The 13,699-nt window shown below is 52.1% G+C and overlaps 2 protein-coding genes across 8 annotated transcripts in view; both read left to right on the top strand.

The window, feature by feature from the left end:
* Positions 1-7,452, top strand: part of SYNGAP1 (synaptic Ras GTPase activating protein 1) — a 33,678-nt gene extending 26,226 nt beyond the window's left edge. For 2 of the 7 annotated variants that reach the window (XM_037736278.1, XM_037736280.1), the window contains 3 exons: positions 113-324; positions 1,694-1,787; positions 5,532-7,452. In XM_037736278.1, coding sequence (XP_037592206.1) covers positions 113-324; positions 1,694-1,787; positions 5,532-5,678 — 453 coding nt within the window. In that variant the 3' untranslated portion in view covers positions 5,679-7,452. Of the gene's footprint in view, positions 1-112; positions 325-1,693; positions 1,788-2,643; positions 2,724-4,734; positions 5,148-5,531 lie in introns of all 7 variants that reach the window. The other 5 variants (XR_001823224.2, XR_001823226.2, XR_001823225.2 and 2 more) reach the window with 5 other exon arrangements.
* A 523-nt stretch (positions 7,453-7,975) lies between these two features.
* ZBTB9 (zinc finger and BTB domain containing 9) lies at positions 7,976-11,285 on the top strand. The gene is made up of 2 exons (XM_017522671.1): positions 7,976-8,597; positions 8,776-11,285. The coding sequence occupies exon 2, from the start codon at positions 8,848-8,850 to the stop codon at positions 10,270-10,272; it is 1,425 nt and encodes a 474-aa protein (XP_017378160.1). The 5' UTR covers positions 7,976-8,597; positions 8,776-8,847; the 3' UTR covers positions 10,273-11,285.
* The last annotated feature ends 2,414 nt before the right edge of the window (positions 11,286-13,699 follow it).

Below are 13,699 nucleotides of genomic sequence, written 5' to 3'. Positions count from 1 at the left end.
TGGATGTCCCTCCCCATGCAGTGGCTGTGCTTGGCAGACAGGGATGGAGGCTGGGTGATGGGCTTGGGGTGGGGCGCCCCTCACAGTGCGGGGTCATGTGCCCGGCGGGCAGGTGAAGGAGTACGAGGAGGAGATTCACTCGCTGAAGGAGCGGCTGCACATGTCCAACCGGAAGCTGGAAGAGTATGAGCGGAGGCTGCTGTCCCAGGAAGAACAGACCAGCAAAATCCTGATGCAGTATCAGGCCCGACTGGAGCAGAGTGAGAAGAGGCTTAGGCAGCAGCAGGCAGAGAAGGATTCGCAGATCAAGAGCATCATTGGCAGGTGAGGGGCGGCCTGGGGAGGGGGTTGTGAGGGAGAGCCTGAGGCTGAAGAGAGCAAGTGGGCAAACTACTTCCCTGACTCCCATCCCCAAACTCAGGAGCCTACCAGGAGAGCCCACTACTCTCCTCCCCAGGATGCCACCCACTCGCTCATCACCAGATGGAGAGAAACCCCAACCTGCTTAGTGCATTAAATATTCCTTTACTAAATCCTGACCTCTCTTCGGATAGAGTAGCTTCAAAAGTCCTTGGAAAATGTACCTGTTCCTGTCTAGCCATCACTGCATCTGCATTCAGCCTAGGCCGGGACTCCTCACTAGTTATTCTCAACCTAACCTGTGATGTTCACCCCAAACCTGTGCAGGGCTCCCTAGCCAGAGTAGCCCCTCACCACCCCCTTCCTGGGCAGACCCTCCTCTCTAGCCTTGAAAAGGTGTTCTATTAGAAAGGGTCTTTTAGTCTGTGTATGTTTCAGCGGCTCCAGCAAGCTGTGGGCTCCGAAGAGGGTATCCTCAGCAAAGAGGTCAATTATCTTCAGAGTGGTGGAGGGGTGGGACCCTGGGCCCCACTCCAACCAGAGCCATCTCCATTCTGATCCATTCTAAATGTATTTTATGTAAGATTTAATTAGAAGAAAAGGGCTTCTTTTTTTTTTTTTTTTTTTTTTGAGACGGAGTTTCACTCTTGTTACCCAGGCTGGAGTGCAATGGCGCGATCTCGGCTCACCGCAACCTCCGCCTCCTGGGTTCAGGCAATTCTCCTGCCTCAGCCTCCTGAGTAGCTGGGATTACAGGCACGCACCACCATGCCCAGCTAATTTTTTGTATTTTTAGTAGTGACGGGGTTTCACCATGTTGACCAGGATGGTCTCGATCTCTTGACCTCATGATCCATCCGCCTCCGCCTCCCAGAGTGCTGGGATTACAGGCTTGAGCCACTGCGCCTGGCCGAAAAGGGCTTCTGAAATATTTTTTGAAAACCACTGCTCTAATTGATAACCTTTATGATAAATCACCTTGAGGATCTTCACAGTGAGGTGACATGGGGGATGCAGACGCCAGGTCCACAGCCACAGAAGGTCTGGGGAAGGGGCACTACTGTCCTGATTGGGATGATGGAGCCCTGGAGGTATCTGGATGGTAGAAGTCTTTGAGGCACAGAAAGCTGCCTTAGCAGAGAGGTGTAAGAGTCCCTGAGAGGAAGGTGGAGAGCATGATCCTGAGTAACAGGGAGTCTTGTGTCACGGCAATGGAGAGACTCTAATTCTAAGGGATAAGGATGCCTAAGGCTTTTCCAGAGAGCTGTGGGGTTCTGTGGGCAGGCTCCGAGCCTGTGCCCGCCACTAACCCCACTGAAGCCCGTCCCTTCAGGCTGATGCTGGTGGAGGAGGAGCTGCGCCGGGACCACCCCGCCATGGCTGAGCCGCTGCCAGAACCCAAGAAGAGGCTGCTCGACGCTCAGGTGGAAATTACAATGTCATTTATCTTCTCCGTGTCCCATCCCCATCCATCCCACTGTCTTTCGTGCACTCACTACACCAGCCACCCAGCCCCATCACCATCTGTCTCTCATAGTCTACTGTTTGTCCACTGGCTGCTCCTGGCAGCCCCCCAGTGACCCCATCTTCATCCCATCGTCTGTGCCTTTGTCACTCCTAGCAGCGTCAGCCAAACTCCTGTCCCTTCCCATCCAGTCTTCCCACTCCTGCCTGTGCCTCAGGACCTTCTCTACCAGAACCTTGGTCTTTCTGCCCCTAGACTCCATCTAGTTCTGGGAACCCCTGCCCCTTCTTTGCCCACTCCTGTTCAAGGCATGTTGTTCAGCTTCCTCTGAGCTTTTGGGCCAGAGGGCTAGAAGCTGCCATTTTCTAGAATAGATCACAGGGCAGTATGATCTGTAGTTTCCCCAGGCCCTGGCAGGTACCCCGAAAACTTGGGGACCCCATCACCTCTGTTCTCTTGGTTCCCCAATTTTCCTGACTCCTGGCAGCTCCTGCATAGCTTCCTCTTCCTGAGTCTTCAGATCTTGCAGGCCTCCCATCCTGCAACCACCCTTTTCGCTCAGTATTTAAGTCCAGCTTCCCTTTAGCCTCCCTCCCACTCTGGACCTCACACTTTCCCAACTGCCTGCTGCCCAGCCTCTCTTCTCACAGGCCAGCTTCTAGGACCTCCCTTCTGCACCCTTACCCCTTGCTTTCCCAAAATTCTGCTCATTTTCCTACCCATACTCCTCTTTCCTCTGCTCTGACTGCTAGGCTCCCCCTACCTGCCATCCCCCACCAAGGCTCCTGACCCCATGACCCCACTCTCTCCCCCTGCAGCTCCTCATCAGGTAATTCTCCTGGTTCCGCTTTGGCCACGGGCGGAGGACACAGGGGGAGGTGACTCCGGACCACTGCAGGTTGGTCGTGAAGCCCGCTCCCCTCCAACACCTCCGGAGCCTCTCCCCTCTCACTGCTGCCCTCCACACCCAGAGAACCTCCACAGACTCTAGCCCTCCGACACCTCCTGCACAGATCCATCTCCCAAGACACCACCCAAAGACAGCACTTGCTGCTGCTTCCCAGAACTGCCCAACAATACCTTAGCAATACCAAGAGTTTTTATCCTAGATGGGCCCAGCACATTCACAGATCACACCCACTTCCCTGCAAAACCCACCCCCTCCTGACTCTAAGCCCTCCTCTTCCTCTGCCTCTCCAATGTATGTCTGTCACCCCCCATTTCACCAGAGCGTCCTTAGGGGCTGGGGGTGGGTCTCTTAAGGGGGTGGAGGTGATGATGGGTTGGAGGACCTTGGCTATAGGCACTGTGCTGACTGCAGCAGGTAGGTTGGGTTTCCCTGTTCTTTCCCTAACCTTGGTTCTCTACCCTCCTTTCCACTCCTCACCTGATTCTCTCTCTTCCTCCTTATATCTGTGAGGCAGAAGGCATCTGGAGCTCAAATTAGCCCCCCTTGGGTGAGAATTAGGAGTGGGTAGTTAACTCAGGGAGACTTGGGATACCCTGGAAAAAATGCTGTTGAGATGTCCTGACATTAGGCAGGGTGGGTGGAACAAGAAGGAGCAAGAAAGGAACCTCAGGCAGATGTTAGGACATGGACTTGCCCATGTGGCCTGGAAGTTTAGAAATGGGGAGAGACATCCTCCTAGATCAGATCGTGGGCTCAGAAGGCCTTTTGTTTCCCAGGCAGAGGTGCCAGGAACAGCAGGGTAAAGAACCTACTCTCAGAGGTCACATCCCCAGGTTGCCGATGCCACACACTCCCCCTTTCCTGCCACCGAGTGGCCTTGCCAGACACATAACCCGACCTAAAAAGCCAGTAAATGAGAACCTGTCAGCTATAGACATCATTTCTGAGATGTGATTTTCTTGGGGATTGAGCTGCAGTGGGCAGTGGCTCCTTGCACTGTAATTTTAACTCTGCCTGCCCAGCCTCTCTGTCAAAGTAGCTGGTGATCTGTAAACAGATGCTAAAAGGCACCAGGGGACTTTGCCATTTAAAGGACTCCTGCAGTGAATTCTTTAGTAATGAATAATGGCACCCTAATTTACCCACTTTCTAAATTTGGGTCCATGGGGGTGTCTGGGGCATGCCTATGTGCTGTCACTAGCGGACAGACAGAGGGAATGGAATCTGGGGGTTCCTTCCCTGCTCTCCTGCCATACTCAGGACACCCTACCATAAGTGATTTCCTCTCACTGACTTGCAGAAAGTGTGTGAGATACCCAGCACGCTAAGAAGGCAGTTTTGCTGGCTATCTCATACCCAAGGCTGGGGTTTGGGTGACCTGAGAGGTTAGCAACTTGATCTTGGGATGGAAGGGAGAGCTTATATGGAAGCTGTTACTTAGAAGGTGTTTTTATCCTTTGGAGATAAGATCAGACATAGCTATACTGCCAAGCCTAAATGCCATGTGGCCCCTGAAGTAATTTGGACATTTGTTCTAAACCACTTGTAGTAGGTATTGGTCCCTCTGAAACTCAGCCATTAATTAAAAATTAGTTTTGAGCCTGAATTTTAAAAAGCCAAGTGAGCAACTGGAAGTGTAGGGAAATTCAGATGGCTTTCTTTTCTCCCAGCAGAGGAACAGAAGGTAGAGCTAAGGCCAGGAACCAGGAGTTGGTCCAGGAGCTATAGGAGGTGATTAGAGTAGGACCAGGGGTAGGAGTTGGGTCTGGTACCCTTCACCCTCTAATTGGGAGCCCAAGGAGAAGGACTGAAAGGAGGATGGGGGTGGAAAAGAATAAAGCCGGTTTCTGCTTCCCAGGGATGCGGAGATTGGGGCATGCTGTGTCTCTGCAGAAGCTCCTAGTCATTTTCGCCATAACTGTGAGAGACAAGTGCAGCCCTCCCACAAGATTTTGCTCTTTCCAAATCACTTCCCTGAATCCCCTTCCTTTCCCCCCAGTACAGTTAAATCTCTCTCTAATTTGGAATGTTATATTTGAGAAGATGGCCACTCTGAATAAGTGACAAAACTGAATGACAGCGTCTATTTAATGAAATGCATGTCTTCAAACTATATACAGGAAGTAGAACTCGATGAACAAGGCTTTTTCCACTCCTTAGGGGGCATGTATTAATGAATAGATAGGATTCAAAAGTCTGTTTTCTGGTATAGGTTAAATATCCCCTCCTACAGACACATTTCCACCACTAATTTGCCTAGCACACCCTTTCTTCACAGATAAAGGAAAACTCAAGCCCAGTTTTTGTTCAAATTATGAAGAAATTCCAAATCCACAGGGGTTTGGATTAATGAGGTTTTGCTGTACTGCCTCCCCTTATTTGTCAACACAAAGTTCCTACCTCGGATTGGGGGTGGGTGGGAGGGGGTTTCAAGAGGGGGAGGGTGGGTTGGGCAGGGAATATACATAGGTGAAGCCAGAGAAGGGTTAGGTTGGGGGTGCGGTTGGAACTTGCTGCTTTCATCTGGTTTCCTGGTGTGACATTCTGGGTTAAAGACTTAAAGGACCCTGTTAGGAGTCTAGGAGTGAAATTCTCTTCTCTCTGATCCCAGACGACGTTAACTTCTGCAGGTGAGAAACAAAATAGGAGGATGGTGGGGACTGTCCTGGGAGGAAGGGGTGTTCCACGGCTTGTGGAGTGGGCTGGCTATAGGGGAGGCCACTGCTAGGGGACTGGCATTCAGGCCCCCTTGAAGCGTCTCAATAAGTCCGCGCTCTCCTCTTTGGTGTCTTGCAGGAGAGGCAGCTTCCCCCCTTGGGTCCAACAAACCCGCGTGTGACGCTGGCCCCACCGTGGAACGGCCTGGCCCCCCCAGCCCCGCCCCCCCCACCCCGGCTGCAGATTACGGAGAACGGCGAGTTCCGAAACACCGCAGACCACTAGCCACCCAGCATCACAGACCTTCTCTTCCTTTCCTGTGCTCCCCACCCTGTAACAGCACCAACCACCAGGACTGGACATCACCGAGGAACAGCGGGATTGCCTCCCTGAATGCCTCCTTGGGAGGCACACTGATTGCCCACCCCCCCACTGCACCATTTCCAGGAGGGAGAGCGGGGACCCTTAGCTGCCCCCCTTTTCCTTCCCATTGGGGTGCTGCCCTGACCCCCAGGGACCCTTGCCCCAGGACACCGCCTACCCCACAAAGACCCCTTCACTCTGGGGTGCTATCCCCATCCTCTGCCTCATTGTTCCCCTGAGCACTGGGGGACAGACCCTCACCCCCACCCTGGGGGTGTGGCACCTCCAAACTTTCAACTTCAGGGTGATTTTTTTAGCAGTAACCAGAGCTGACAATCTAACTCCCCTCCACCGCCCCATTTTGGCCTCCCCTGCCCCCCTTGTTATGGGGAGGGGACCCCGGGTGAGGGGGCCCTATTACCCCTTGATTTCTCAGGAGCGTCTGGGGGGGCTCAGCACGCACAAACTCCTTCTCCTCCTACCACTCTTAAATTTACTCCCTCCCCACCCAGAACCCAGATGGGGTGGAGGGGGCCACCGGGGCAGGGAGGGGGCGGCAAGGGGAGAATGGGAGTTGTCTCCCCTTCTCCCCACACCTGATCTGCTCTTGGCTGGTCCCAGAGCGGGGTGAGGGGGCTTATGCCCCCCCCTCCCCCAGTGTGTTGGGTGGGGTGGAATTGAGGTTAGGGTGAGGGGTCAGGGTTTAGGAGGGCGTGTATGTTGGGAGGACAGGCTAGTTGATCTGCCCTACTCTGACACACAGTCCCCCCTGCCCCTCCCTTCTCTCTTCTTGGTCTCTACTCCCAGGGGGAGGGGGGAACTTACTCTAGGAAAAGCCATGTCTCTCTCCCCCGGGGTGGGGGGACCTGTGTTGGAGGAGGGGTGTTGGGGGGCCCCCTTCCATGACTCTGTTCCCTGGGGGAGGTAGGACAGGGCTGGGCTTCCCTCTCATCCTCCCCCTCCCAATCTCCTTCCACCTCCCTCCCTCCCGCCAGCTCCACAATTTTTCGGTGTTTCTCTGTACATAGTTCTCTGGCGGGATAGGGGAGGTAGGATGGATGGGGTTTGGGGTGGGTAGGCCATGGGAGGGGAGAGGACCCTCCTTGGCACCCCCTCTTCCCTGACTGCTGTCCCCTACCCAGCCTTGCTCCCTTCATCCCTTTTTGCGTTTGGTATTGAGACTCTCCTAGATTCTACCCCTCTTTCTTTTGTATGGACAGTTCCCCTTCAGTCCCATCCCCCTACACATACACCCAGCCGGGGCCAAATTTATACTTATATAAAACTTGTAAATATGTGAAATTTTATCCCTGTGCCCTTTCCCCATCTCAGGCCCTACCCCTGGACCCTCCCCAACCTTCCTTCTCTCTTTGGCTGTTGTAATTATCTGGGGTTTGTACTGTACATATCCGGGGTGTGTGTGTGTGGGCTGGGGGCAACCCTTCTGTACAGAGCTTCCTGGCCCCCTCCCCCCCGCCCCTCTGCTTCCCTCCCCACCCACCACCTTAAGGGTAGGGAGATGCTCTTCCTACCTGTTTTATTTTGTTTTCTCGTTCTCCCTCCCCATCCCCCTCCCAGCCTTATCTACCCTCCCTCACTGTCCCATTTTCTCCACTCCCAGCCCCATTTCCTTTTTTTCTGGAGTGTGTGGTGAAACAGAAAAAAACATGTTTAATAAACGGAGATTGTTCTTTTATCGCTGTGCTGACTTTCTGAGGCAGGGCTTTCCAGACAGACCTTTAGGGTGGTAAGATCTGCTTTCTGAAAGGAGGCTGACAGCCTGGGAGAAAAACTGTATATCCCCACCTGATGCCACACTCTCCTCATAGAATGTCACTCTCCCCTCCCAACGAGATTTTTTATATTTTAGAGCAGGAGTTTGCACTGGCCAAACTTCTCCAATCTTAACTCTCCCCTCACCACTGCTTCATTTAGTCCAAGGCCAGGAACGGCGGCATTATCTTATTAAAGAGTTCATGTATATATTCACATTTATCTCTTTTAAAAATTACCTAGAAATTAGGTTTAATAGCTGGTTAAAATGCTCCCGTGCAGAATAAAGAACCTGGTTCCTCAGCAAATCCGGGTTCCAGTCCCAGGTCCACTACTATTAGGTGAGTGACGCTTTCAGTCCGTTTCCCCCGCCTGGAAACTGAGGACTGCAACCCCTACCCTCGCAGGACCGGTGGGAGGACCAAGGTGATGTGGGCAATTGCCGGGCCCACACGGTAAGTGCTCAACTAATCTCGCTCCTCTCAGGACCTACCGGGGGCGGGCGTTACACTTAATCACCGGGAAACGCAGCTTTCTGGAGGCGGCTGACGGCCCGCCCCCTCCGACCGGGATGTCCTCCCCCGGGCCCTGGCTCTCGGTCCTCTGCAGCGGCGAGGCCTTCCGCACCTACCCTGGACGCCCCTCGCGCCGGCGCTCTGGGCCAGCGGCCTCCTCCCAGCACCGCCCTCCTCGTCTGCGGTAGCCAATCGTCACAGGGCTTCTAGGCTGCTATTCCCCGATTGGCTACGGCCCTAGCTCCGCCTGCCGCACTCAGCGTCGGCGTCCGGCAGGGAGGCCGTGGCTTCGGGCCTGGGATGGCGCTGTAGACGCACGGTACCGGTGAGGGCATCGCCGCGCGTGTAACGGCGGGGGCGTGTCGGCGGGAAGGACACCAGGGCCGAGAATCGTCGTGTCCGGTGACCGCGGCTTCCCGGGAGCCAGCCTTTGTGAGCACTGTGAGGCGGAACGGAGCGGCAGGGCAGGAGCTGTTCTGGGCAGGCGAAAGCAGGCTCGTGGCTGAAGGACCCTCCTTCTCATCTTTCACAGGGGCTGGAAGTTAAAACCCCGGTTGGTGTTTTGTTGCTGTTGTGGTTTGTTTTGCTTTCTTGATGTGCGGGACTGATTTACAGAAACCGCTACTGACTGAAAAGTTTCCAATTATTGCTGGTGGGGGGAGGGGGTTGTTTGAGGAGATGTGGCTCCCCCTATCAAGGGCTTCTATGACCCCTGTCTCTTTCCTCTACAGCCTTCATTCCGCGTGGAGTCTACCCCCAGGCCCCCTCTCCTCTTCCCAATCCTTCTCGCTTTCGAGGAGGCCATGGAAACCCCGACGCCTTTGCCCCCCGTACCCACCTCCCCGATCTGCAACCCAGCCCCACGGACAATCCAGATCGAGTTCCCGCAGCATAGCTCTTCGCTGCTGGAATCTCTGAACCGCCACAGGCTAGAGGGAAAGTTCTGTGATGTGTCCCTCCTGGTGCAGGGCCGGGAACTTAAAGCTCACAAAGCAGTGTTGGCTGCTGCTTCTCCTTACTTCCATGACAAGCTGCTTCTGGGGGATGCGCCTCGTCTCACTCTGCCGAGTGTCATTGAAGCCGATGCCTTCGAGGGGCTACTCCAGCTCATTTATTCAGGGCGTCTCCGCTTGCCACTGGATGCTCTCCCTGCTCATCTCCTTGTGGCCAGTGGCCTTCAAATGTGGCAAGTAGTAGATCAGTGCTCAGAGATTCTTAGAGAATTAGAAACTTCAGGTGGTGGAATTTCAGCCCGTGGAGCAACCTCCTACCATGCACTTCTTTCCACTACATCCTCTACAGGAGGCTGGTGCATTCGCTCTTCCCCTTTCCAGACCCCAGTGCAGTCCTCTGCTTCCACTCAAAGCCCTGCTTCCACTGAGAGCCCTGTGGGAGGGGAGGGAAGTGAACTGGGAGAAGTGCTGCAAATTCAGGTGGAAGAAGAAGAGGAGGAGGAGGAGGAAGATGATGAGGAGGACCAGGGGTCAGCCACGCTCACTCAGACTCCTCAGCCCCAGAGAGTATCAGGGGTTTTCCCCCGTCCTCATGGACCCCACCCACTGCCCATGACTGCTACTCCCCGAAAGCTTCCAGAGAGTGAGAGTGCACCACTTGAGCTCCCTGCCCCTCCTACTGCACTACCCCCCAAAATCTGCTACATTAAGCAGGAACCCTTTGAGCCTAAGGAGGAGATATCAGGAGGTGGAACTCAGCCTGGAGGAGCAAAGGAAGAGACCAAAGTGTTTTCTGGAGGGGACACTGAAGGGAATGGGGAGCTAGGGTTCTTGTTGCCTTCAGGGGCGGGGCCAACATCTGGGGGAGGGGGGCCATCCTGGAAACCAGTGGATCTTCATGGGAATGAAATCCTATCAGGGGGCGGAGGACCTGGAGGAGCAGGCCAGGCTGTGCATGGGCCTGTGAAGCTAGGGGGGACACCCCCTGCAGATGGAAAACGCTTTGGTTGCCTGTGTGGGAAGCGGTTTGCGGTGAAGCCAAAGCGTGACCGGCACATCATGCTGACCTTCAGCCTTCGGCCTTTTGGCTGTGGCATCTGCAACAAGCGCTTCAAGCTGAAGCACCATCTGACAGAGCACATGAAGACCCATGCTGGAGCCCTGCATGCGTGTCCCCACTGTGGCCGTCGGTTCCGAGTCCATGCCTGTTTTCTCCGCCACCGGGACCTATGCAAGGGCCAGGGTTGGGCCACTGCCCACTGGACTTACAAGTGACTGCTGAGGCTATACACTAGCTTCTAAGACAAGATAACCACTACTGCCGAAGGATACTTGTCCCTCACTACCATGGCACACCAGTCATGGATCTTGTAATCAAGCCAAGAGAACAGATACATTATGGCCCTGTTCTTAGATATGGGCCCCTCAGCCTGGCAGATGTGGAAACTCAAATTTCTCATCTCACCCTGGGTTTTGGTTAGGGAACCCTGCAGGAAATTGGTTTATAGGCCATTCATACTTAAGTTGATCACTTGCCCATGGTGGACCTTTTTGTAGTGGTGATGTCCATTAAAGAAACCAGATTTTCAGTTATTTAGTGAAAGAAGAGTTAGGGCAAAAGACAATGGTAAATGTTTTATTCAGTCTCCATAAGGAATTAAAGGAGTTGGTCTTCACCTAGAGAGACATTTGATTCAGAGCTTGAGTAATTCAGAGGCTAAGCTCTAAGCTTTTTTCCCCTTATTGCTGGAATGATTTAAGCAGAGTTCCTTTTGTGTACTTTTAAAATTGTGTCTTTCGAGGAGTCCCTCACATTGTACCTTGCTTTCTTACCAGTAGACACCTTCTCACCACTTTTTTAATGTTGTAGTTGAGCACTACAAGTTGAGCATTCCATGTTTCATTCATAGAACCTTCTTTAATAGGGTATTCCCTCAACAGCCTGTGCCTCTGGTCTACCTTTGACCACCACTGATAACTCATATTTGTTACAGTGACTGAAATGTGACCAGTGAACTCAGGAGATGGCACTGTCCTAAAGTGCTCTCAGGGTGGCACCACTGCTCTCTGAACAAGTTGCCTTGGTCAGAGGGACTCAGGTTTCAGACAGCACAAGCTGAAGGCTGGAGAGTAACTTTAGTAGGACCATACCCCTTCCTTTTCCCATCTCACCCACATATGATAGACAGCCCCTTCATTGAGAGATTGGGGGGATAGATATTGGAATGGGGGGTGGGACTTGCAGTTACTTAAAGTTTTTGAATAAACTGTGCCCCGAAACCTAAACTGACAGTGGACTGGATTGAGTAATTTGTATGGGACAGAATGTGAGAATGGAGCTGCAGAGTCGGGTGTGTTCCCTACGTGGCTAGGTTATGTTGATCGGGGAAGAATGGGTTGGTTTCACGCTGGTGCCGAGAACACTGTCCTGGACTTAGGCCCTGACTTGCTGCTGAATAACTTTGTGTAAGTTGCCTTACCTTTTAAAATCTGAACTAGTACTTTTTTTGGTAGGGTGGTGTGGACCACTTAACTGGTTCTGTTTACCTTTTTAAAATAGGTTGGTTCACATTATCTTTTTATTATTATTTTGTTTTGTTTATTTTTTTAAGATGGAGTCTTGCTCTGTTGCCCAGGCTGGAGTCCAGTGGTACGATCTTGGCTCACTGCAACCTCTGCCTCCCAGGTTCAAGCAGTTCTCCTGCCGCAGCCTCCCAAGTAGCTGGGATTACAGGCACTCACCATCACGCCCAGCTAATTTTTGTATTTTTAATAAAGACAGGGTTTTACCACATTGGCCAGGATGGTCTCAAACTCCTGACCTCAGGTGATCCTCCCGCCTTGGCCCAAAGTGCTGTGATTACAGGCGTGAGCCACCGCACCCAGCTTATTACTATTTAGTGACAAGGTCTCACTGTGTTGCCCAGGCTGGTGTCAAACTCGTGAACTCAAGTGATCCTTCTGCCTCAGCCACCCAAAGTGCCGGGATTACAGGCATGAGCCACTGTGCCTGGCTGGTTCACATGAATTTTATAATATCCGCCAACTTCCTGTATCCTGTATGTTTGGTTGGTTGGTTGGTCTACAAACATTAAGTGCAAAGCACTGTGCTAGACCCTGATTAATACACTGCCCTTAAAGGATTCACAGCTATTACGAAAGATAGACAAGCCATTACAATGTGATACGATAAGTTGATGATCGTGGGCAGTACAAACCACTTGAGTGGCACAAAGAAAACTAATTAAAGACTTCCTTTTCTAGGTCAGGAGAGGTTTCACAAACACAACTTCGATGTGCCACAGTGTGCTCATGGGTATGGGTGGCTGAAGTGACATGGAGGTGGTAAACGAGTCGAAGTGAGAAGTACAGGGCTGGGGTGATAGCCTTCCCCAAAGTTTGTTTCTGAAAGTTATTAGGTCTGGCCCTCAGAAGGGACTGAAAAATGTGATTTTTGTGGCTGAGAAAGTAAATTTTAGCTGGGATTTGTCAGCGTCTCAGAAGAGCCATGCTATGATCCCATCCCCGTGATAAGGACAGTGAACAAAAAGAAAAAGAAAAAAAGAAAAGGACGGTCAACATACTGGGAAAGGGGATGTGGAGGGGTCAACCCATCTTTGATCTGCTACAATCCCATCCATACACACATTCTATGGGTGGCTCTGTCCATTGGCCAGGATCCTTTAGTTGCAAGCACTGGAAGCTGGCTCTGGCTAACCTTACCAGAATAGGAATTTATGGAAGGATGTGGGATGGCTCCTGGAATGGAAAGAAGGGTCAAAGGACCAGCCATCAGAAGGATAAGACCTGGGTCAAAGGACCAGCCATCAGAAGGATAAGCATCGGGGGTCTGTGGAGCATGAACTCCAAGGCATACAGTTTGGGATGATGACCCATTCTTGTTTCTTGTGTCACTCATTTCAAGATAAAATGTCTCAGGGAGAGAACTCTAAGCCTCATGACCACCCTCTGGCCAGAGCACCTTGATCGTATATTCCATTAAGATGGCAACAAAGTTGGCATGGAATCCTCAAAGGCAATTGAAGTCCTAGGACAGAAGAATGGAGAACAGGTTCTGGCCAGCCCACAGCGATAGTGACGCACACCAGACGATCTCCATACATTACACATTTTGGGATTCCAAAGCATCAGGTATACTTGCTACTTAGTGGATGTTCAAGATATGCTGAAGCTGCCCAACTTCCACCTGTGCGTGCTGGACTTAAGGCAGAATTGTTTCCTCGCTTTTTAATCCCCATGACACTTTGTCATTACTTGTATCAAACCAATTAAAGGGCCTTTGGATAACACTGAAAGGTCAAAAAAGAAAAAACAAAAAACAAAATAGCTCATTAGAGTTTTTTTTGTTTTGTTTTTTGGTATTATACAGAAAACGAGTACCTAAATTAAAGATTTTGGATTAAACAAACACACTTAGCCAGGGCGTGGTGGCTCACGCCTATAACCCCAGCATTTTGGGAGGCCAAGGCAGGTGGATCATGAGGTCAGGAGTTTGAGACCAGCATGGTCAGCGTAGTGAAACCCCATCTCTACTAAAGATACCAAAAACTAGCCGGGCATGGTGGTGGCACCTGTAATCCCAGCTACTCGGGATGCTGAAACGAGAATCGTTTGAACCCAGGAGGTGGAGGTTGCAGTGAGCCGAGATCGCACCATTGTACTCCAGCCTGGGTTCCATCTC

This window comes from Cebus imitator, unplaced genomic scaffold, assembly GCF_001604975.1.
Source record: "Cebus imitator isolate Cc_AM_T3 unplaced genomic scaffold, Cebus_imitator-1.0 Scaffold24, whole genome shotgun sequence".
In the NCBI taxonomy this organism is placed as follows: Eukaryota; Metazoa; Chordata; class Mammalia; order Primates; family Cebidae; genus Cebus; species Cebus imitator.
Note: the sequence above shows the minus strand (reverse complement) of the source record. Positions and strands in the feature narration are given on the sequence as shown.